Here is a 26,580-nt window from a genome sequence, read left to right on the forward strand (position 1 = left end):
TAGTAAATTTATATTCAGAACCATCCATTCAAAAGGAAACATTTTACTCAAGATTTCTGAAGAGATATCAATAACTAATTCTGACTTCAAGTTTTAAAGGACAAAAATCTCACCCAAGCTAGTGAAACTGAACTGCAGAGAGGAAGTCATCGGTTTAGGAAATTCCATGTACTTTACTACTTTACTTATATTCTATTTGTCTTCACATAAGTTACACTGTTTACACCTGTAGCTATACAATATAATGTCAATATCCTGTTTACTAAAGTAGTTTAGTAGCTAATTTCTGATAGCACACTTCCACACAAGTTCAACTCAAATAAATGGACATGAAGTCACATCAAGACAACTGACAGCAAACATTTCTGAACTGGAAGCAACCACAACTGAAGACTTTCAGACACAGAATTCTTCTCTGGGTATCCAGAGCTTGTTCTGCCCCAACTCGTAACGATATCAAGTGGTCCATCAAATGCAACTCCTCCTTATAAATTCTGCCTCAATTATAAAATTGAGGTTTCATAGCTAGTACATACTAACTTAAGGGCACGGGGTGGGGGAAGAGGCAGGGAAGACTGTATCATTTTCTGCCAAGTATTATACTTCAAGCTAAACCCAGGTAGTAATATATTGTTAGTTACAACAGCCTGATTTCTAAAATCAGTGTCTCTTGGTAAGAGATGTCACACAACTGTAATTTATAACACAGAGTTACCAAAAAAAAAAAAAATTACATTCACTTACTTTTTTACATTTTGCTATGTTCTGTTCTTTCTCTCCACTTTTTTTCCTTTTCTTATCATTGACTTTTGTAACTCTTGTAGCAGTTAAAGTAATTGTAGTTGGTGTATGCTGAAAAGCAGTATACAGTTCCACAGGAACCTCATCACCACTCTCTGTTGCGCTGGTATCCCCATCTTTAAAACAAAGAACATTCTGTAAACAATCAAACACTGTAGAAAGAACATTCACTAGTTACTTTACACCTGCTTTTAAAAAACAAAAACGCATACTGACAAATGCTTCAAGCACTCGCATGCAAAATTCACCAACAGTTGCAACAGCATGAAAATGAATGACCAATGAGAAGCTGGTAATTAACAGATGTTTGTAATGCCAGGTAAGAAAAAGATACCAGATTAATCCCATTCTTTGAATAGAATTATATTATCATACTCCATTATAAGCAAAAGTAGAATCAGAACAAAAATGGTAAAAAAAAAATAGTTGTCAACTCATTCACTTATATATAGCTTTTACTTGTAATATGGCTCTAGGATCCTCTCAGATGACTGTATTCTAGAGGGGATTAGAATTAACGACTGCCCAGCATTTCTTGTGAAGTGCTATTACTCAATCACGTCTAAGTTGTAATCAACTATTTTCAGCAGCAATTTGCAGTGTCAAGTGTCTTTTTCAGGGTAAATATGTCAATTTAGCCAAAAGCCTTCTCTCCTCAAAATCCCCTAACAATAACATTCTGCTACTCAGGGAAGATAAAAGGGAAGTCTATTTTACTTGTTAAAACAAGATCATACACAAACTGACAGATACTTTTTCTTTGTACTGTGCACCCACAGACCTGAAAGCCAAAGCCTGAAATTTAGCATACATCAGCATTTATGTTAGACAAATACATTTCCTGACCTGAAACAGGATTACCCTAGTTCTGTCAAGAGGAAAGGCTGTGAAGTATGAGGAGGACTGGAAGAGAGATGGTGCACACAGATAGGAGGCTGCTGTTCACATGTGCTCCGTACAGACTTCTCAGATTTTAGCAGCTTTTCCAAATATTCTGCCTTCAGTAAACATACTTCACACTAAGCAGGACTTTTTCTGAAACTGCATAGAAGCAGGCTTTACAAATACTTAATATGAGAGCAGAGAAAACATTCCTTCTGAGCTCAGAAGGATGTTGCCTTAATCACCGCACTCAACAGTCCTAATTCTTGAGACCTTCTTTACTAAATAAAGAACTCCAGCTACTGGTTACTCTGGATTTTTCTTGCTCACAACATTCCTCAACAGCATTCTTCTGTGCAGAGTAAGCAATCCCATTTTACCATCTTAGTTGTTCATTTGAACAGTTTATTAGGCACATAATTATACTTTACATATTAGGAACTGATGATGTTTTCTGAATTTGTTTACATCTCTGCTGGGACTATTTTCTCAACTTGCATTAAAAAAAGACACATAGAGAGAAGATATCTCTGATAGTCTGATCAAAGAAGAATTAATAACAGAATAACCAATGACTGAGAAATGAAAACCCAAGGCCCTCTTGAAATTGCCAATGTTTGTAGTCCATACACTAGTGTCTACAGAATCATTATGTCACAGCCAAACACCTCTCCCCCCACCCACCCCAAACCCCACAAAACACAGTCTTCCTTAGGGAAGCAACATTTCAATCTTGTTGTCTACACTGTGCCCTAACATACTGTAAAGAATAATTACCTCAACTGAACATATAATTACACCGAGTTGTTTTGAGACACTCCTTCCTAACCTACATAACCTGCTTTCACTTTGAAGAGCCCTAGTAAAGCACACTAAGGGAATATTTTGCATCTTGAACGGCAAGATACAAACTCCAAATTTCACAAGTAGTTATGGGCCCAGACTCATTTCTCCATAAGCAGCAGTTTCATCAGCACCAATTTCAAGACCAGACAGCTTGAAGCAACATCCTTGAACAAGTTACACATCTAGATACTGTATCTCCAAAAACCCAAAACACACACAGACACAAAAAAAAAAAAACCCAAACCACAAACCCAACCAAAAAAACAATCCACAGCAACAACAAAAGAAACAAGCCCAAAGTGTCCAGGGTACAATTGAGTGGGGGCTTAACAAAGGTGCTCACTCTGCTGAACCACAGCAAGCAATCCAACGCACAGTGAGCTGTGTCAGAATTACATCTGCATATCAGAACACCACCACCACCAACACCACCACACACAAACACAGGCCCCGAAACAATGGGCTATAGAACTGTTGCCAGGAAAAAAGAAAAAAAAAAAAAGAAAAAGATGACGCCTAACAGTTTAAGACTCTCACCAAATTTTATACCATGCAAAATGTTCACCTAAAAGCTCTTCTCTTGAGGCAAACCAACTGATCTACTACTTGCTCCCTACTGTGTTGCTTTGGATGCAAAATGGCTAAAACAGCAACTCTTTATAAATCTTTACAATAAAAACCATTATACTGTAACACAGTCTCATAGCTAAATGAAAAGCCCTATTACACGCAAGCCTAAAGGAAAAAGCCCTATATGTCTATATACTCAGTCATCCAATAACACCCAAACAACACAACCTTACCTTTAATCAAACACCTGCAACTTATCACAAAGTAAGTTACAAGTAACATTCTGCTACTGTTGAATACTCAAAAACACTGAATAGAAAAACACCTATGAAAACTGACCATTTTTACTGATGTCTCATGGTAGACAGTTCACACCCAGAATTACCTTAAGTCTGACTGAAGCATGTATATTGAAGTCAACATACAAAAAGTGCATTTAGCCAAGTAAATGAATTGGCTAAATGAAAATTAACTAGAGATGCAAGCGTACGTTCATTGCGAGTTATGCATTATAAACATAGTAATTAATATTGCACTTCAACTGAGTCTTGGACTAAACAGGATTAGAATTTATCTTTGTTTTTACTCTCTTTTGACACTTCAGATCTACCATTTAGTATTTCTTTTCCACTGAACGCATAGAACCAATTTAAAGACAGATTATCAGGATTAACGAGGGCAGAATACTAACTTCAAAGTAAAATCTCTTCAGCTCCTGCTAAGATTTTAACTCTCTCTTCCCTTAAGTTTACAGTAAATAATCAGATAGCGTGGCTACAAATCCTAAGAGATGACTTAAATAGCTCAGACCATCAACTTCCCCTACCATGTACGTAAATTTAAGTTCTCACAATATCATCTTAACACACATGTGAACTCATTAACTCCAAATTAATTATTTTAATAGAATCAGCAAAAATTAATTTTTAATTCTAAAAAATATTTGTGTTGTCTAGCAGGTCAACCAAAACTTTACAAAGTTTGGTTTTGTTATAATGGAAACAGACAAAAGAAAAAAATGACTGTGGTTTTCTAAGTAAGTCATTCACGCTTTTAAGGGACTTAAGGCAGCTTAGCACTGGACAGCAGAAAGTGTCAACCACACCAAGAAGCACTACTAAGCCACACACACTTCTAGGCCACATCACACACTTCAGAATTTTCTGAGGGCAGATGAAGTAGGCAGCAGGACCTTACCTATGTAGTATTTTTAAAAGAAATCTTAGCACACACAGACTTGTATATACTACTTCAGAGACATGATTTGAAAGCAAAACATGTCAAGTTTAAGAGGATGATTTCCTCCCCAATTACAACTTTCGTAATTGAGCTTGAAAGTATCACCTGTCAATCAAGAAACCTGAAACACGTTCTGCTATTGGCTGGACAAAGCTCCTAACAAGTTAGGCCAGCTGAGTTTGAAATTCTGTAAGTGGCAGGAGAGTGGATTTCATAAAATACAAAGCCTGAAATAGGTACTTGCACTACAAGCCTCATCTAGTTATCAAAGGGAAAAAAAAACCCTAAGCACCATATAATTGCATTACCTGAGTTTAGCAATTTTTCCTGCTGTCAAAACAAACCCAAAAACATACCAACACACACAAATCTACAGCCAACAAATCAGAATAAGGATTCCCTCTCAAAATCATGCTGGAATGTTTTACATCTCAATTATAAAATTCTTAGGGACAGGAGTATCACCTGCAACGGAATAGTTTTATGAGATCAGTATGAGGATACGCATAGTCTATACTACGAAGGAAAAACTGACAGAGTTGTGAAATTATTATTTTACAAAAAGAAACTAGACTTAGTAATTCTCTCTTATGGCAGAAGAAACTTGAACCTTTTCTATCTTGCCTTCAGTAGCTTATTCGAAGTAGTCTAGTTATTCTAAAAGCTACATTCATTATTATGAAACTTTGACAAGGTTCAGACTGAATTATTCCACAATGACAACAAAAAAAAGGCAGTGGTGACAACCTTTAAAAAACACATAGAAATGCAACAATTCTGATATATTCTATCTTAGTAACAATAAAGTCAAGTAGAAGGCACTGATTTACCAAACCCTATATGCTGAAGGCTATCAAAATCGCAGGAACTGTGTATACACTCTTAAGTCAATACAGTCGATATACACTTATTTTACAACCTTTACTAGGGAAAAATCTTTAAGCTTTACTCACCTGACATATTTTCCCTTTTCCTTCGTTGCAATAGCACTGCCCTTTCTTTATCTAAACTCCTGAAATTAAAAAAAAAAATTTATTCCATTCTTCACACTTATACATCAATGCATCTAAGTACTAAGACCTTTTCATAGTTACCATTTTCCACTGACTATTACAGAATAAACAGTGTTTAGATAATTAGAAAAACATCAGTTGTGCACTGTTCCATTTCATTGTAATGCAAAGCACACGTAAGTATCCAAATCACTTGAAAACATAAAGAAACTGTATAGCTCAGAAGAAAGACTGACAGTTGGTCCACGGATTACAGATAAGCAGGCATTAAACCATTTTCCTGTAGATTCTTCAATACAATAGTCACAATACAATACAAACCAAATACTCTACAACAAGGTCCAAACTATTTCTCAGAAATAAGTCATAATTAAGAAGTTGTGAACATGCATGTGTCATTCACTGTTTAACTGACAATCTGCAACATTTTATACTCCACAACAGAGCCCAACTACAATGACAGTCAGGTATAATCTACCTACCACACAGTTAGAACAAAATGCCCTCCTTCTCATGTCATACAACTTCAAGCTTGAGGGGGGCATACAAATACTCATTCCAGAGTAAGAAATCCTCCAAGTGAGCGCTGCAGTGTATTGAAATGAGGCCATAAAAACAAAAGACACTGAGAAATACTGGTGGGCCAGCTGACCTAAGAACACTGCTGTTAAGGGTTCTCAGTGTATGACAGCCAAGAAATGAAATATGGAATGGATTGTCTATGCATCACTCCACCTGAGAAAGGATCCCAGAATCATTGCTATTTCGGTAAGTGTTTCAAGGGTTTATCCCTGCTGCCTAGGTAAGGTGAAACAATGACTACTGTGAACAAGGGAATGGAGACTGGTAAGATCATCTGCATCAGAAATGCAGCTCCTTTTAACTAGAATTGTCAGGATTACACTACACGGTCTGTGTAACATCTGTTGGTTGTTCCAGTACCTCCTCTTTTTATATATTCTACTCAATCTAGTTATCTAGAGTTCAAATCAAACTACTCACCTTGGTTGACAACGTTCACACAGATATATGTCAGGAATGTGCTGCCTGTCAATCCCCATGCAGTCAATGTGCTGCCAGACACTTAAAAAAAAAACACACCAAAACCAAAATTACCTTTTAATTTGAACTACAATTAAGTACAAACGGACAGAGCCGTTCTTTTTTTCATCACAATCTTTACTCAGGTTTAGTTAATACTGCCTAAATCTACATCTCAATCACTGTCTTCACCACCACTCCGCTAGCTGATTTTCTATTCCACTGATCACTGTAATTCCAATCTCGTGGCTGTCTCCCGGTGTCTCTCTGCTTCTTTAGACTCACTTTCCCTCTTGGAAATTTTTCTCTAACAATGGAAATAAAAAATGGTAAATTATCACAATAAAGAACAAGACAGACACAAATATCTTCAGTAACAAGACTTACGCTTTACATAGTAACAGTTTTGGTTTTAAACAAAAGGATTCTGTTTCCTTTTATAAATACATATATAGAAAAATAGTATTTTTATACATGTAAAAATATATATGCAAATATAAGGTTCTATTTACTTACATATTTTAATAGGACATATATTCGTATGTTTTTATACACACCCCACACATGACTGGTAGCACTGTTGTGCAGCACAGGATGAGCTTCAACTGCTTCCCAGAGTCAGGGAAGAGAGGCTGCTTGCTAGACTGAAGGCTAACCTAGGACAGTAGTTTAGGCTCATCCCCACATTGCTAGAAGGAACTGGGACACAAAAGCCATTGTTATCCTCCCACTTGTGAATTTACCACAACTCCCTCCACTCCTCACAGAAAATCTCTTCTTCAAAAGAAGCAGACTCTACCTAACTGGTGACTGTCTACAGCTCCATTGCTGGAAGAACATCTAAATACATTTCAAAATAAGTGAAAAGGTTATCAGAACCAAGGACCATCAAAAATTAATAACAAGCTTGTTACATAAACAGACAGAAAAAGGAAGCTCAAATTAATGTTTTAATTAGCCGTAACAATAATTTTAGAAATACAGGATGATCTAATAAATTCAGCAGTGTTCATTAAGCATACTGAATGTAAAAACACAAGCTAATACTAAGTCCAGAAACATAAGATTTGTCTTCTGGTAAGTATATCGGCTCTAAAATTTTCTAAGCTCAAAGTCCAAGTATTTAATAGCACCCGCTTATTTTACTATAATCAAGTAGGTGCTTAAGCATGAACACAGAAGTTTAAACATTTAACTTCAGCTTCTCCAGTAACTCTAGATCAGTCTTTTCATAGTGACTAAAATTCTTAAAAATATGTCCTTTGAAAATTAAGAGTTCTTATCAGAAAGATCATGCAGAAAGAACCAGTATTTCAGAAGTTTCTTTCAGATTATTTTGCATCCTCCAAGTTACTTGACTTACATACACATCATTTACCAAGATGCTTTATTTCTCAGTACATGCTGATTACGAACAAATCCCTAGGTCTTTACTTCACCATGCTAACCAATAACTTGGACAAAATATCAAAGAGATATCCTTTTTAGAGGGGAAAGATATACCCTTATTAAGCAACAACGCACAAGTTAAAGCATGCACAAATTAATATAACTAGTCGACAGACTGGAATAAAGTATAAAATACTCACTACCCTTAACCAACTGCCTTGCCTATCAGAAAGCCATACAACCAAACACTGTTTTGATGGAAGGAAATTTCCTATGACTTGACATAATTAAAATACCATTTAGTTACAACTTACTTTCAGTGCAGCTTTAAGTTTTAAGTAATTTTTACCTTTTAAATTAATTTAATATCCATTACCTGCATTTGTCACAACAGATCATATATCCATCATCATGCGTAAAGCCACAAATGCATCTGGTAATATCAGTTCCATAGCTTCCATCCTCTGACGTACTGATGGTAGTAGCACTGGAGGTTTCATCAAAGTTGGGAGTGGTAAATATGCCTACTTCATTCTTGCTTATAAGCACTGTTGGAGGAGGAGAAGCTGGAGGCGTTGGAGGAGGCCGAGCACCATAGTTATGGTCCTAGATTTTTGTTGAAAGATAAGTTACAGCTCTTAAATGTCCATTCACTAACTGTTATTTAAGCCATATAAGAATCTACTTTGTAAAGAACTTCAGAGACTTATTTTTTAGTAATAAAGTTTTGTTTCTGTCATTGTTCATTCTTGTTTTCTACCTTCTCAACTACGTTTTACATGTAAGTTCACTATGTTCTGCATTCTGCTTTTAATCAACCATCTTCAGTCAACTTATGCAACTCCCAATGAGATACAAAAATGTAAGCATGATTCAGAGTTTTTCCAATTAAGAACAGCAGATTTTACATTATCCATTTTACACAGAATATTTAATGTGAAACTTACTGCATAGGGCAAACCAATGTAACTGTGTGAATGCGAGCTGCTGGTATACAACTGGTGTGGATAACTGTTCGATTTTTCAACTACCACGGGGCTAGCTTCTACAGATTCTGGTCTGCAAGGCAAAAGACAAAAGAAGAATAAATGTAATTAATATGTATTTTATAGTAATAAATTATAAGTATTTGTTGCACAACTTCTATTTAATTGCCTGCTGATGCTGTTCAAAGGAGCGTACAAAGCGGGGCACACAAACTCACATGCACTCACCACCACCACCACCCCCACCCCAAAAAAAAAGGGGAAAAAAAAAAGAAGGAAACCCAACCCTCTTCTTTCATTTAAAATGAAGCTTCCAGAGTGACAGAGGACTTATGCCTCTGTAGAGTTACAAAACTTTTCTCCAAAAAATGTGCATGCTGACTCACAGACACAACCTGCCCATCTGGGACAGAAAAGTGTTACACAGTGTGTCAGGGAGTCATCACTCCGTACGCCCAAGTCTACAGAGCTGTAACAGAAGCTGCAGAAAGGACTTCAGCTTAATTGTGACAAAAGACAGAAGCAGCCGTTCAGAGCGGCAAACCCAAGAGCACCGCGCCACCACCGGTCCCCTCCGCTCCACAGTGACACCGGCTGGCAGCAGCTGGGCGCCACCGCAACCGCCCCCACCGCCTCTGCCAGAAATCCTCGGTAGGACAAATCCATCTGAAAAAGGCAGTGTACCGATTTAAGTAGCAACAAGAAAAAAAATGATAAAAAATTTGTGAGAGAAGGTTCTGTAGTGAAAGGCAGTGCCTTCTTTAATATACAAACTATGATTTACGTGCACTGAACCTCAACATGAAAGACGAGAAAGATAAAGGAATACTAAACCAGGAAGATCTTTCTGAGCACAGGAAATCAGACCTTCATCACCTGTCCTCAGCAGCTGCATTCATGTGTGCATGCAAGCATGTACTCTCATGACAGACACTTTTCATCAGGAACTTGCAGATTTTTCATTGCGCTGTATGATTCAATCACATTAGGACAAACTCCAAACAAACCCAGAGTTACCTAAAGTTTGGGTGGGTTTTGTTTGTTTGATTGGGTTGGTTTGTTTCTTTTTTTTTTTTTTAAAAAAAAACATTGAAAGGCAGGGCAAAATATCAACATCTAAAACCGAAGTGACTTCTGACTCACATTACAAATCAAGCCTGGTTTACTTTTCTAATTTTAGTTTTACTATGCCTGAAGTCTGTTTCCCATCACAAATACCTTAATAATTCCTTGAACTAATTTTAAAAATAAAGTTGGTATTTCTGAATCTTAAGTTGAAATAAGACACCAGTACTTTTCCTTACATATTAAGACATTAAATAGAGGCTTTTTTGTTATGCCATGAAATGACACTAGTTTCATTTAACGGACACTAGCAACTTACATTTATTGCTAACATTTTTAGTAAGAATATAATTAATCATTAGCTTTCCAAAAACAACATACAGCATTTTCACATCTACTTTAAAGTGTCCTATTATCGTCTTTGGTGGTCCATTTCTTATTAGCTTCCCCCCCCGTGAGGTTACTACATGACAAAATTGTTTAAAAAGAAACACTAGGTGAAAACACTACTGGGTGAAGACTATGATTTCTAGAGTCCAAAGAAAAAACATCTTTTTTTAAACATTAATGTCTCTAACAGTCACCAGCTGCATTTTTTTCAGAGTGAGAAAACACGTGAGTGCACAAATCACGTGAAGTACTAACATTAGAAATACAACTTCTGACTAGCATGAGACAAAACACAACTCTGATGACACTTGCCCTCCATTACCTGATAAACCCAGAAAAATCCTCATTTACTCTCTTACACCACTTCTCAACTCGAAAATAATTTTATTCAGAGTTTGCTGGAATTATCTTCTAGAAGCAGCTCAGAATTTGCCAGGTTCAAACCCACGACTAAAAAACCAAGCAGACAAAAGCTGGAAAAGCTGTGCCTTTCCAACAGATTTGCCTTCACCTATTTACTGACATAGTGTAATTGTACAGTAACCATACACCATTAATCAGAGAATCACAGACTGGCAGGGGTTGGAAATGACCTCTGGAGATCATCTAGTCCAATCCCCCTGCTAAAGCAGGTTCACTTACAGCAGGTTGCACAGGATCACATCCAGGTGGGTTCTGAGTACCTCCAGGGAAGGAGACTCCACAGCCTCCCTGGGCAGCCTGTTCCAGTGCTCTGCCATCCTCATAGTAAAGAAGTTCCTCCTCATGTTCAAGTGAAACTTCCTGTGCTCCAGTTTGTGCCCGTTGCCCCTTGTCCTGTCACTGGGCACCACTGAAAAGAGCCTGGTCCCATCCTCTTCATAGGCCCCACTCTTTAGATATTTATAAATGTTGATAAGGTCCCCTCTCAGGCTTCTCCAGGCTAAACAGCCCCAGGTTTCTCAGCCTTTCCTCTTGAGAGATACTCCAGTCTTCTCATCATCTTTGTAGCCCTCTCCTGGACTCTCTCCAACAGTTCCTTGTCCCTCTTGAACTGGGGAGCTCAGAACTGGACACAAGACTCCAGATGTGGCCTCACCAGAGCAGAGTAGAGGGGGAGGAGAACCTCCCTCGACCTGCTGGCCACACTCTTCTTAACGTACCCCAGGGTACCATTGGCCTTCTTGGCTAAAAGGGCACATGGCTGGCTAATGGTCCACTTGCTGTCCAGCAGGACTCCCAGGTCTTTCTCCGCAGAGCTGCTCTCCAGCAGGTTGACCCCCAGCCTGTACTGGTGCACGGGGTTATTCCTCCCCAGGTGCAGGACCCTACACTTGCCCTTGGTGAACCTCATTAGGTTCCTCCCTGCCCAGCTCTCCAGCCTGTCCAAGTCTCACTGAATGGTAGCACAGCCTTCTGGTGTGTCAGCCACTTCTCCCAGTTCTGTGTCATCAGCAAATTTGCTGAGGGTGCACTCTGTCCCTTCATCCAGGTCACTGATGATTGTGTTGAACAAGACCGGACCCAGTACTGACCCCTGGGGAACACCGCTAGCCACAGGCCTCCAACTAGACCCAGCACCACTGATCACAACCCTCTGAGCTCTGTCCTTCAGCCAGTTCTCAATCCACCGCACTGTCCACTCATCTGTCCCACACTTCCTAAGTTCCCCAATGAGGATGTGGTGGGAGACAGTGTCAAAAGCCCTGCAGAAGTCAAGGCAGCCAACATCCACGGCTCTCTCCTCACCCAACTAGCCAGTCTTGCCACCATAGAAGGCTACGATGTTGGTCAGGCATGACTTCCCCTTGGTGAATCCATGCTGACTACTCTCCAGTTAATCCTTCTGACAATCTAGCCAATCAAATGGCAATGAATGAGGCACTGACCATCCATCACTGCTAGGACAGAAATTAACTTAACCTTTCTCCAGTTCAAGAGGGTCTTGATCACTGTACTGCTTCTACTACTATTCTTCAACGTTCACTGAATGGGACAAGCAGTAGCACGGTTACTCTTACCCACTATGCGTTTAATGCATAACCTAGGTCTTGTTTCCTTCAGTATATGGAAAACACTCATTCAGAGCAGTAAGGCTTACTGATACAGGACAGGGGGGAATTCAGGTACAATCCATCCTTCAGCAATGCCACAGTTAATTTAGGAGAGTTTCCTTCATTAAAAATAAAGATTACCATGACCTAAATACCAGGTACTTCAACATGGGAGCATTCAGTGAAAGACAACAGAATGGAAATGTCTTAAAAAGAGATGTCATGCATATTTCATCAACCGACTACAAAAACTAAAGAGGATTCTAAATCTCTTGCAAAACAGAAGACAATATACTCTACTCCCTAAATCCATTTCTACCTACTCTAGCATTTTATAAACCACTTGAGATAACCAAGTTTAATATTTAGAGGCATATCAACTATGGGAAGCAGAAGCACTAAGCTTTCAAAAACAAGATACAGAAAACAAATGCATTTATCCCCAACTATTTTAACACTATGAATAGAGAGTACAGGGTTAAAAAGGAAAAAGCACAGCTTTACCCAAGTAAGGAAATCCAGAAAAAGGGTGGGAGAAAATTAGGTGAGACACAAAGGCAATTAAATCTTTGTACTAAAAAAATTTTCAACATAAATACAAAGTTAGAGCACAATCAGCTTTCAGCAAAGCTTTTTTTCAAATGCTTATCCAGGAGGGCCACAAATACTTCTTTAAATTATGACAGATGCTCACCAGAGCTTTGAATGTAACTGTTACTGTTCTGTTTATCCACTCAAATGCTGGACTGAAGTGGGGAACAGAGTGGAGGAGACTTGAGAAATACGGAAAGGAGGTGGCAGAGTATTCAGTGAAGCTAGAAATTAATCATCATAGGTTTCCTTTACAGTCAATAGGAAAGCGACATTCATCCCATAAGCAGTGCAGAATGACTATCATTTCTCCACAGAACTACAGACAATTTTCTAACTTTGGCAGAAAGGTCTACCAACACTTTAACATGCCCTTCGCTGAATTCCTTGTTACCCCTCTTCTGCTCACCATGTGCATGACCCTTGACCCTGAACAGAAAACACACCCCTGACACTTATCATTTGTCCACAGGTCAAGGCCTCGTTCTCAAACAGGCCTCTCAGAACTGGGAAGTTTTGTGAAGGAATGTCTCTTGGTAGAATATTTAATTGTAGAGCTGATTAAAGCTTAAGATACCACTTAATTTAAAAAGCAATTCAAAAGTTTACTCAAGTAGCAGGGCTCAAGTAGCAAGGCACTAACTACAATGTCTGTAACTTACTACAGACTCCCACCCTAATCTCACCGCTGGCATTCTTATGGGGATCCCAAAAAGCAAGTTTGCAGAAAGAAAAAGTGTAAGCACTCAGATCTAAAAGAATATTATGAGGTTTCCCTTGCTTGTATTTTTGAACACAAGCCAGTTCCGTAACAGACTGAGGTACTAAGCTTGTCAGTCTTCTGAGCATATCACATTTTTCAGCTTCACTTCAAACAACTGCACCTTTAATGTCTAACTAAGGGAGATTATTTATGGTTCTTTTAGTTTTCATCAGAACAGAAATATTTACTATACAGTATATTTGAAGTTAGACAAAAATCCTAACATTATGCCCTAAAATAAACATTACCGTGATAACCTGACCACAACATTTTATAAAGTGTCATATATATTAGTTAACTGCTGTGTTTAGCAATTCAAACCATGCAAAATATTCACAAGGAACAAAATAAAAAGCACCACAAAAAAACCTTCCCCCATGCTCCTGAGCTGCAATGATTTAAGACATTCCTGTAACTTAAGAACAGGAACATAGCACTTTTTCAAATGAATAAAAAACCCAAAGATAGCCGTATTTTTTAAAACCCCTCAATTAATTTTAATTCTGCAAGTGAAACAACTGTCATGTTCTGGGTCATTTCCTACTGTTGCTACTTAAAAGTACAATGCAAACTGAAAATAATCTGCATATTGCCAGCAGATGGCATTAGTGAGAAATTAAATAAGCAACACGAGATCAGCTTACAAAACCTTAGTCTCTACAAGCTTAATAGTTAACCTATATTAAGGGAATCAGCTATTAACCATTCTAAGAAACAGTTAATTCTTCTTTAAGAAGTCCTCTCTCCACCACCACCCCATTCATTTTAAATACTGTTTTGCTTCTGACCATGTAATAATTAAAAAAAAAAAAAGTTTTTGACTAACACCCAAAATACAATCAGTCCTTAGAAGCTGGGGCCATCAACCACTTCTATAAAAAGGCAGGTATTCAAATGGGAAAACAAACAGACCAAAAAAAAAAGAAAAAAAAACACCACACAAGAACTAAAATTTTCAAAGGCAGGTGGGTATCCAGCCTTTAGGCTATGAAAACTTAGCTAACAGCACTTCCTGAAAACATCTGTCAAAACTCCACATGAAACCTCTTGCTTCCAAGCATGCTCCAGCAGGGTCAGTTTGCCATATGCCAGTCCGATAGGTCCACTTTTCAAGGAGTTCAAGTTTGTTTTCCCTCTGTGCCAGCACACCTGAGCAGCATCTGGCTGAAAGTCAGCTCAGATAAAAGAACGTAATGTGTTTCATATGAAAAACAGTATTTTCTATTTCAAGACACTTCATCTAGCCAAACACCTCTGATGGGCTTCGCTATGTAGACAAGAAAGAACTGAGCACTACTTCTCTACCACAGTGGGTTCTGCTACCTAAGCATCTTGTAGCAGGCTCTACAAGTACAGGCTTGCAGGGCCTGCTACAAGACCATCTGCAGGAACAGGCAAGCTTCCTATTGTCCAAAAATACTTTAAAAAAAATAAAAATTCCCGTTTCAACAACAGTTATGGGAGGGTAGGTTTTTATTTAAGACTACAACAGTGTTCATAACCTTTTCTGCTGGATATCGAACTCAATACAATGGTCCATATACTGTGGTGGTTAGGTTCATTATACAGGCCTCCTCTCTAAAAAAAACCATACACAGGTATTAAAAACAGGAGAGCGGTACCATCAGTGGCATTTCCCAGTGTGTAGCTTACACTTATGCTCTAAGCTAGACTAAGGCTCTCAAGACAGGAACGGCATTTTGAACCCTCCAAAACGGGTGGCTCTGCTCACTATTACAAGGTCTTTAACAGAAAGAAGTCACATACTCAGCTTTAGTAAGCCTTTTACAAATACAGTCAAAATATGTGTGTTCTGACTACTGTGGCACTATGACGATCAATCCACCACTGGAGAGCTCACACAAGTAACATAATACACCATTTCACCCAATTGTTAAGATGGTCAAACCTTTTAATAAGGGTTATTCTCCACATAGCTATTTGCTACAATTATTAAAATAATATGTGAAACTATGTAATCACATAAACTATTCCTCTTTTTAACAGGCTTATCCCTTAGTTTGAAGTGTAAGGAAAAAAATCTCTCAGCACTAAGAGATTGCTCTAAGCTAAGATTTCTTTTTCTGTGCTCCTTCTCCTACACAATCAGGTTTGCCATTCCCCCATTCTTGTGTTTGCTTGTGCTTCAGCAACTGATGAAGCAGTATCAGACCCGTCACAGTGAAGAAACTCCAACTCCTCCTTCTTGGTAAAACCCCAGAACTTGCTCACCATCTACGATCACTATCAATACAATCTATATCAAACATGCTAATCTCTGGAAGAAAACATACAGAAGACATGTAAATCACATCGATGGTGACATAAAATGTTTACCACTGTATAAACTGGTAGGTTAGGGACACACCTTTGTATCACACTTCTTTAGACAGTGGCATGGCTTTTGAATCAGCATAAGCCAATCATATAACTATATTTTTTTTTAGCGTAAGCATGGCAGAGATGACAAGAACTAATCTAACTGGTAACAGTCACTTAACGTCTGAAGAAAAGTAGCTCCTAAGCAGGTCGCCATGCCACAGCATCAAGCAAATAAGACACTGTGAACTCTATCTTGTTTATGCCAACAACTGTATTTTTTTTTTTTATTTCTGCATGGCATGGTGTGTCTACAAGGCATGTCAGCAACCTCGCGAATCATGACCTTCTCTAAACATAAAAGAAAACCACAGGAAAAGATAATGAAAAGGGCTGTGAAGACATCATTCAATTTTCTACACCAAGGAAACTACTGTTCACAATATAAGAGATCAACAAAACAACAACTTCAAAAATTTAACGTGACCAAATTGCAAATTCTTGGTTTTCTTCAGATAAATCACGCAAAAGTTAGAATAGTCTCATACATAACTGAAAGCACAGGAGAGAAACGTTTCTTTAAAAAGCTGTTCAAGAGTTTTGCTCACAGTGCGTAACGTTTCTTTCAAAGTTTGGAAGGAAAGCCATTTGCTTCTTAAACACAGTAGCATTACTTAGCACATGCTCTCAAACAAAGATTTTGTGTAAGCTATTTAGATTCCTGATAGTTATTCAATGCACCTGCTAAATGAAGGATCACTTTATGAAGTTTATGTTTGATTTATGAAATATTTCAAGCATGTATGTAAAGTAAGCCTAATCCATTGTTTCAGTATCTAAAGCAAGCAAACATATTTTTGCAGTAACCAAAGACAGGGCAAGTCTTTAGTACTACTACAGAAAGGCTTAGAGGAAGACAAAGAGTAACAGCATCTCAAGTGGTTAACAAACCAAAACCCAATATAATATAAATGATGGTCAAAGTTATACCACCACTGTGGTCTTCTACCTCTTAAAGAGCCAATATGTCCAAAAAGCTATCTCTCCTCTCTTAACATTCAACAGCTAGATCACTGATACACACATGGAAAGATGTTTGACAGGAAAAAATCTCCAGTCAGAGACCAACACCACCTGCACCTGAACTCCAGCCTATTGATACTCTACAGATTCAGACACTACTAGCAGAGGGGGGGGGGGGGAAACCACCCCAAAAAACCCCACACACTCACAATAAAAACCCCCGAACCAACCACCCCCTCCTAAAACAAACAAAAGACCACAGACCACCCCCCCACCCCAACCCAGAAATTCACTGTGCTCATTTCAGGCAAAGGAAGAGTTTCTTGAACTAAGGATTTCATTGGCTCTTTGTAATCCTTTATACACAGCTACTAACTAAAATGAATTAGCAACAAGTGAATTTCTACTAGCGTTTCAGTATAAAACAACTTTGTGAAGACATGGTATTAGACAATTAAGCTAGGCCTTCAACTTTTGTAAAGGCACTCTTGTCTAACTCCTACCACTTCCTTGCAATTTACCACACCAAATTAATTTACCTTTCTAACATGGGAAACCCAAAAAAATTTTTATTTTTTTTTTTTAGGTATGGTTAAAAGGAAACTGAAATGGCAAAATGTTTTAAGCATGAAAAGCAAACCAGGCAGCTTCTGTATCTCAGTCTGATAAGCAAGAAAAATATGCACCCGTAGAACAGTTTACCTTCTCTCTTTGCTCTCCCTGAAGAGGAAGAAATTGGCTTAAGAATAAAGTGACAGCTATTAATTTAAGTAATTAAAGATTCAATAAAATAAGGAGACTCCCGAGTCCTCTCCAACTATATTCAAAAAATACTCACTAGGCAAAAACTAGTAACAATAAAAACAACTTACAAATTCTGTTCACATACTTACTCTGAGCCTGCAGCCATTTCCAAATAAGAAGTATCTGCTGTGTCAACCCCCAACGGGATCACTATGCTCATGACGTTCGTTTCTGATAAATTCGATTACTACGGAGTCCTATGCATTGGTATCCAAAACACTGGGGCATGCCAGCCACAGTGCTCATTGCAAACATCTAAGTGCATCCACAAACCCTGTTAAAAAACAAACAAACAAACAAGCAAGCAGAAGACTGAGTCAGTTCATTTTAAAACCAGGCAACTCTACATCACGTATTTAAAAAAAACAAAAAACCAAAAAAACCCACAAAACCACTTCTTCCACAATTTAATTAGTTTTATTTTACACAAGCAAAAGAAAAACATTCTACCTTCTTCAGAAGTTCTTCACTTCAAATACACTTATTTTAACAATGTGATGATCTCAAGGCCTGAACTTAAAAATATTATAAACTGACAAAAATAGTATCATTTGAATTGGTGATTAAAAAAATAATTCATCACATTCAGTGAGGTGAAAAAGATTCACTTCTAGGCAGACATACTGAATGTGAAGTACATTTGCTTACTGCTCTATGTTGTCAGTGCCTGCTGCTGTACCTTTCAACAGAAACCTGGTTACAGAATTTTTCAAGTATTTGCCTTAAGAGAGCAGTTTCTTTTGACATCCTTAGTTTGTATTGTGGACATTGAAAGTTGGGTTGTTTTTTTTTAAAGTGCAAAACAAAAGTGAACAACGTCATAAATTCCATTCAGTATTTTTTGTAAACCAGAATCATTCTAATGATTCACAATAACAATATGAAACAATTTCCATCTCATTTTAATAGATCACTATCGGAAAATATGAAAGTGGGACACAGTGGGTACAAGTGATTTGGGTTTTTTTAAAGTAGTAAAAAGAATCAGTAGTAGTTTTCAATTGTAGAGTAAACCTACCATCTGTTTGACTCTCACAAGTGAATACAACAATCCCACCTGTACACCAGTCACTACTAGTCTCCCACTCCTCTTACCAAGTAGAGCAGAACACCCAAGTGCAGGAGAGGAGATGGACACAGCACCTCACCTGTCTCTATTCACAGATTAGTAAACCATGCATTTTTATAGCCTAATATACACACAGTTTTCCACAAGTAACTAGGTGATTGAAGCAAAATACCCCCATCTTCAATACTTGCATAATGAGTAATCGCAAACTCCTTCAAAAAGGACAACACTGCAAGAACAGAGACCACTTCACAATGAAGCACATACAACTCCTAATAAATACACTCCTCCCATCTGACAAAGTGTAGTATCTTAGATGAAGTTTACAAAAGCCCAACAGTTTTCAGACCAGCAGATTTTAACACATTCATCCTTGTAAAGCACCAGATTGCCAAGGAAAAAAAAACAACAAGCCTCCAGTGAAAAATGGGGTACTTATAAGAAGGACTTCAGAAAAGCACTGTGGACTTAAATCTCAATTTGCTCCTTTTATCAATAAAGCCAGTATCTTCATGATGATGAAGCCTATCTACAGGGCACTTGTAAGGTATGAACTGGCACCAAGTCTTCATTTAACTTTTAAAAATTTATCTCACTACTGAAGTCTGGCAATTAACATCAAACATCTTGGCATGCTCTTAAGTGCCTAAACTTCTACAGTTCGTTCTCCCTCCAGACAGTCACAGTTGTGTTTTGGTCCCATTACATGAATCACCAAATACAATGAACTGGAAAGCAATCAGACCAACTAGCCGTTGGGATATCTCGCTTTCCTCGTTTAAACGCCAAGCGTTTTCTTATCAAATACCACGAATGTCAAACTGTATCATTGGCTACACATAAAACTAAGGAAAAAAACATACTACCGTCAAGAACAAGCAGCTAGAAAAACTGTTAAATCAAAAGCAGGTTAGAATATTTTTAGTAGCAGGCATAAAAGAAAGCCTAAGCCCCTCTTACAGTTTAAGTGAGCACTCATTCTGCCACTATATAGTTTAATCCACTCGTAGGGTAGGACCTTGAATGGCCTCACCTACAACTTACAGGAAACGATCAGCTTATCATTTAGTTCTCCTCTTCTGAAAAAAAAAAAAAAAAATCTACTAATTTCTGCCCAATACTTGAAAGGAAACCATCAACTGTTTTGACCATGTAAAATCATGAGTTAAGGGTGACTGCAGTTTCACCTATGCTAAGAAATTATTAGCATAATATGTATTTTATTTTATGTTTCCAAATAATTCTAAACCCCAAAGTGTTTCAAAGTAGGCCTAAGACATACTAGACGCCACTGCCTGGAATCAAGGTCCTAACTTAGATGTCTCTCGCACTTAAAATTGCTTTTGGTGGCGGTGTGGTTTTTCTTAACTGAATCTTTTTTTAAACACTTCTGACCAGGTAGAGTAACAATTTGAAATTAGTGTAGGCAAAAACGCCCAGGAGACTGATAGAAGCGAAGAACTTGCCTTACACAGCTGCCTCATGGGCTATGACATCTGCAAACTTACATAAAACAACTGAGGTTACCCAATCATCATATATTCAAGTGACCTTCACTGTCAACACAGAAAGAGATGCAATTACCAAATCTGAGAATACAGTGAAACTTGGGGCTTTTTTTAAGTAATGCAGAAAAACAGAGCTATGGATGTTTTTAGAGCTATGTATAGACAGAAAATTAACTGTTCATGTGTGGCCCAATTAACGCTATCATCTCTGACCAACCAAATATACCACTACTCTTGTAAGAAAAAAAAAAAGGGGGGGGGGGGGGGGAAGAACAGAGCCAAGATAAACTTCTTACTCTACTGCAAGGTATTGAAATACATCTTTAAGCCTTAGTCTGAACTCACTCAAAAATTCTAAGAGCCTAATCTACATTCAACAAAATAAGAGACTCGAGGAACTCAAATGTATTTTGCCGAACAGCATTAAACAGAAGTTGTTTTATCTAAAAGGCAGAAGAACACTACTGTAATACCACCCCATCATTTTTTACCACCTTAAGATTTCAAGTCTTCACCACACATACACACACAAAACTCTCTGGTACTTGTCCTCTGCCTATAGTTAAGTATGGAAGAACAAAAGCAGTCACCAGCTCGCAATACCTACACAAGCCAGTTAATTCAAACAAACATAGCTCGTTATTTATGAGTAGCCATCCTCAACAAATTCCTGCAATGGGTGCAGGGGAAGTCCCAGGACAAATTCATTACACTATGCCCACTTATTAACAGAACTGTGACCTTACAGGCCACCCAATGATGAACAGCACAGTGATGTCAGATTCGGGGTGATGGAAAATAATTATTTTCTGTCATGTCAGAATCAAAAGTATTATCATGACACACTAAAATAATTCCTGCTATTTTTACTGGATTACACTACAAAAATTGGGAAGTTCAGAACAGAAAATGTAACCACTAGGGAACTTTCTTCTTTACCCATCTTAAAAGTGATTGCTTATCCTTTGAAGCTTGATATTTTAGATGAGTCATCAAATACTATCTGCTATCATAATACGATACTTTCCAATTTCTGCAAGTACCCATCTATTTCAAGTCATTATTCTTTCAGAACTCTGACAAGCTGTCACCCATGGCCTTCTAAGAAACTGTTTTCATAGGTGCATTTCATTTAAATAATTGGCCAGGAGGAGTGGAAAGAAGGGTGCTAGAGAAGTCTTCCTACAATCCAAGCAGATTACACACAATTCACTGCTTGAGAAAGTGTTTCTTCAAGCAGTACATTCATTTCCAAGACAGACAAACCAGTGTGGTTTGTCCAAGTAATTTCAGGATCACAGTTAAAAGGCACCATATAAAAACTACTCGTCCAAAGTTCAATGACCAGCTCTTCACTGGGCAAAGTACTTAGTCTACCATAACTTAATCTCAACAGTAGAGGACCTCCAATTTTCTTGGGGGCCACTCTATTCTTTTAGTGATAATGCACTGTAAGCTTTGAAAGAATTTTGGCAATTTCCTAGATTCATCAGATTTTCTTCGTTATCACCCTACCAGCACAGGTTTATTATACAAAACCAGATTCATAATTTGAAACAATTTTGCTTTTATTTATCTGCAGTTTAAAAGTTTATCTTGCCCCAATAAGACAATTTTCATCTTAAAACACACAAACCTTTTTGTTCAATCTGGTTAAAGCATTCATCTTTCACAAGATCAGCCTCCTGCAAGACACCTACCACACTTTACCATTCAATCACATTGCTTTACATTTTCTATGGCAGTTCTTTTTCTCTCTAGGGAATGCAAGGGAGCTTTTTGACTTAAAATACTTGAAGCCTCACCACACTTCTCATGATCCATTTTGTTTATGATAGCAGAACCAATTTTTTTTTTCCAAAGGAATTGTGCTCTAACAACAGAAGTATAAGAACAGAATACAGTCCAAATTATTCATCTGTGTGGCTTTGTACAAAGAACAGCATTTATGCATTAAACAACAGCAAATAACTTGCGTATTATCCCTGAGGTATTCCACTTACACAACATTATTCTGAGGTCTAACGAAGACCACATGCTTCCTTTCTGACATGTCCTTCTAAGATCAATTGTGTGACTGCAGAAGAAAAAATGTAAAACTTTTTCACTGGTATACAGAGGAGCAACAAACCCCAAATATAGAAGGCTCAACTCTTGAATAAGAAGGTAAACAGGTAATCTCCTGAAATTACAACAGTGTTTCTGAACCTAATCCTACAGGGTCCAAACATTCAAAAAAAAAATCCAGTTGCTAAGATTAGATGATGGCAGAAAGGAACTCCAGGCCTACTTTATCAGCATGTCTTTTTTCCCTCCTTCCACTTGCTTCTTGTAGGACCATCAAAAGCTATCTAGAACAGCTTCAGGAAACAAGCAGATGATAGATCACCTAGACAGAAAGTACACTTGAAAAATAAGAACTTGAACTATAGCCAAACTGTCCAGATGACTCCAACAAGGTTTCATAATCCTGGTTATCAATCATCCTCTAAGTGTCAAGAGTCCAGACAAATTCTTCCATGGCATTTTCCATGTTTCTTTTAAGTTTGTTGATTTTGGGTGGGTTTTTTTTTTTTTCCCCTAAAAAGGTAGGAAATACATTTCTTTACCTACTTTCACCAGCATTTTCTTTTATAGATTCAGAAACTGAGTTCCCAGTCCTTACATTCAAATAGAAATTAACAATATAAATCTGAACAGAGAACTCTGACTTACCTTTATTTTTCTTAACTGTCAACTATACTTTTCAAGCCAGAAGAAACCAAATAGTATTTGTTGTACCAGGAAAGGTACAATTCACATGGAAAGGTACAACTAGATTGGTAATTTACCTCTGCAAGACATTTAACTTTTTATAAAAGGGAGAGGGAAGAGGAGATAGGACTAAGAAGCCTGCTACAACCTATGCTCTATGTGCAAGAATACTAAAGCTCTCATCTGGATGCACAGATGCAAAACTTCCCATAAAAATCTAAGATAAGAGGTGGTAGCAGCACCAGTAACAACTTTTTCGCCTTAATGATAAAAAAAATCCTAAACAGAAATGAATATATCAAGATAATATCATACGTTGCTACAAAAACCAAAGAGTGGAAAAAACCCTAATGAAATCTGGTTTTACTATTCTTCTTAGTACATCTGACAGCTTCTTACACAGTCAATGTCATTGTTCCTTGTCTTTCCTTCCCCATAAATCAATTTCCAGATTCTGTTGTCATGTAATAGATACTAAAGGCAAAAAGCACTTAAAAGTTACAGGAAAAAATCCACTACAAGTTAGGAACAGACAAACAGGAATACAACCTTTGTTTTCTAACTTATAAAGGGACATCAGTAAACCATTAATTAAGCTTACGATTAAATTATTTCCTAGCTCAAATGTAAGAATTTTTCACATACACAACACTAATTTTAGTAAGTTGATCGCTAAAGCAGATTAAGTTTCCCACATCACTAGGCATTACAAAAATACCAAGTCTTTTTGTTCCTGTTTTTATTACTTCAATATACACCTGAAATTCTTCAATAAGGTTCTTCTAGCAATTGCCTCGAACAGTCATTACCCACCGACAATTACAAGATTAAAAAAAAAAAAAAAAAGAAAAAGAAAAAAGGTAGTTACACAGTTTTGATATTTCAAGACTGGGGGATTTCATCACAGAATGCTTCTGCAGAGTGAATTACCATATCCTCCCTAAACACAGAGCAGAAGTTTAAGGGAGAAAAATCTAATTATAATTAGATTAGCCTATAACTAGGCTGAGTATTTCAGGAGAGGAAAGGGTGTTGGTTTAAGATAATTATTTAGATTTTATACTGATGCATACAACTTCACCTCAAAGTCCTTAACTAATGTCACAGCAGAAAGATTAATATACTAACCAAATTGCCATCTCTATACTGTGTTTGCTCTGCATCTTCACAAGGTCTATACAGAAGACATAAGTAACTAGAGAGAAAAAAAATTAATCAAAACCATCTAATCTGTATTCCCTTAAACCTGTCTTTCCTTAATACCAATACAATATAACTTTAAATACATATTACAAAATACGTAAAAGGTGGAAGTGGTGTTCACTCTTATTTACTAAATATGGGTAACTGAAACATCTGAGAATACTTACCACTCCTGAACAGGTGAAAAGTTACAGCCTGTGTTTCCCAACTTACAGAGAAATGGGCAGTTCACCCCACGTTCAAGCAAAGCTTATTTCCCTGAACACAACTACAGAAGAGGCTCTCTTTCGATAAACTAGCAGTACTGGTAAACCTATTGCCTCACATCCTTTAAATATAGGCAAAAAATTATTAATGATTTCCTGGAGCAGTATTTAAATATCAGAATGCACACAGTATATATCAAGATTCATTTTTAAGGGATGTGTACAAATCTAAGGGAATTAACTTGAAGCTTACTGCAACAAACAGATGAAATTGCTGAAACAAAGCGATCTGCACAGTTGATTTTCCACTTGTGCACGAGCCAAGGAAGAGGAGGAAGGGTAGAGAAGAGTTATCAGATTTATAGATAAAAATGATTCAGACATAAAATACACAAACTAGTTGCATGACAATCCTGAGTCAAGCAAGACCTTTAGTTCAACCAGCACATGATGCTAATCTGGTTGTAACTTCAAGGCAATTTGAACGTAAAAGCAATCTACCTGTACTCATACAGCACTGCTTAGTGCCCGAACCACAGCTCCCAACTTCCATTTGCTCCCAGTAGAAAATTCATGCTACTGTGGGTCCGGGCTGGCTCCACTGTCACACAGGATCACTCTGAAACTAACTACAGTTTCCCAACTCAACAGGGTCTTTCAGGCAAAACACAAAGACTTCCAAGATCATACTACTGCTTTCAGACCTCTGTCGAGTTCTGCTGATCTTGGTGCTAGTTGTTTATACAAGTCACCTCAGGTGACAGAGATAGATGACGAAAAGGTAGTTTGATTCTGTTACCACACCAGGAAGAATAGTCCACAAGGTGTCCTGGCAAAGTGCTGGCACTCAACATAGCACACAGGAACACAGTTCTGTACCTTAAAATTGAGACACACCAAATCAAGCCTACTACATACACTGTAAAAAGGGAAAAACAGAATTTAGAGGACAAACACTTAAAAACATCTTCTATGCATAAACTGCCTTTTATTGAGCATGCAATCTAAACGTTCTCCTCTTCCCTCCCCCCAATCACATCATATGTGTATGCATGTTTTGCAATCATTAGCAAAAGCAATTCTTGTCATGCCTGCCTTTAGATTTACAGGCCAACAGTTTTAACCTGTGGTCATGGGAATCACCCTTCCCACAAAGAAAACCACAAGAACGGACCTAAGAAAAGTTGATACACCTATGCCCTTGCACAATCTACACAGGAGAAATCTGTAAGTAAAAAAGCACCTCTCAATAGTGTGTCATAGTCCACAATTCCATATGAAAACTACTGTCCTGAACTGTCGCAGAGCCAACAAACTGAGATTTCCTACTTGGCTTCCCTACCTACAATCTTTTTCTTTTTTAAAAACTTTTTTTAGATTTTTCGGGGTGGGGGGTGGGGGGGCAGGGCGGCGGGAAGGGGGTTTACAGGCAGAAGAGAAAAGCAAACATTAAGAAGGTTTTAACAAAAAAAAAAATGTTTTGCTAAACTGCTTTCTACTACTGCTCTAGCACTTGCATCTTCTCTATACAATAGGTTATTTGGAAAAGCAGTTACAGAAACTGACATTTTAATGGTATACTCTAGATATCCTTCAAATAGTGAACTACTCTGTGTGTGCGTATGTGTATGTATGTATATCTACACGCAAATCTGGAAAAAATACAGGCAGCATATATACACGTAGCATAAATACAGATATCAAAGTAATTGGACGATTTATTTATTGTTGGCTGTTTCTAAGGAGTTGCAGTATGAAGTATGCAGGCTTAGAAGCAACTATGAGTCTGAATTCAGACCTTTGCTGCTGTTTGCTGCTCTTTATGGTAACCTAACAGATAAGCTAGCAGTCTACTTAAACTTGCGTTGAGACAAGAAAGGGTAGTAGGTAAAAAATAAGACACAGCAGGCACACTCAAAATACAATATTCCAATTATGACCCATTAATGACCAACTCCTGCAAATCACATAGAAGAAACAACTGTTCTAAAAGAAATCTGGTTTCCTAGGTATTCATAGTTTGTGCCCAAACGTTCCCACTGACCTAATGTTCTCTATATCACTCTCATAGCAGTATCTTCCTCA

The 26,580-nt window shown here is 37.7% G+C and overlaps 1 protein-coding gene across 2 annotated transcripts in view; it reads right to left on the bottom strand.

The window, feature by feature from the left end:
- The window catches only part of KMT2E (lysine methyltransferase 2E (inactive)), a 63,491-nt gene that overhangs the window by 28,062 nt on the left and 8,849 nt on the right, over nt 1-26,580 (bottom strand). For both annotated transcript variants that reach the window (XM_086480728.1, XM_086480719.1), the window contains exons 3-8: nt 17,845-18,029; nt 8,729-8,840; nt 8,158-8,387; nt 6,354-6,434; nt 5,292-5,350; nt 745-917 (exon numbers count right to left, since the gene is read on the bottom strand). In XM_086480728.1, coding sequence (XP_086336854.1) covers nt 745-917; nt 5,292-5,350; nt 6,354-6,434; nt 8,158-8,387; nt 8,729-8,840; nt 17,845-17,915 — 726 coding nt within the window. In that variant the 5' untranslated portion in view covers nt 17,916-18,029. The remainder of the gene's footprint in view (nt 1-744; nt 918-5,291; nt 5,351-6,353; nt 6,435-8,157; nt 8,388-8,728; nt 8,841-17,844; nt 18,030-26,580) is intronic.

Source organism: Leptosomus discolor, chromosome 1, assembly GCF_034619465.1.
Source record: "Leptosomus discolor isolate bLepDis1 chromosome 1, bLepDis1.hap2, whole genome shotgun sequence".
Taxonomy (NCBI): Eukaryota; Metazoa; Chordata; class Aves; order Leptosomiformes; family Leptosomidae; genus Leptosomus; species Leptosomus discolor.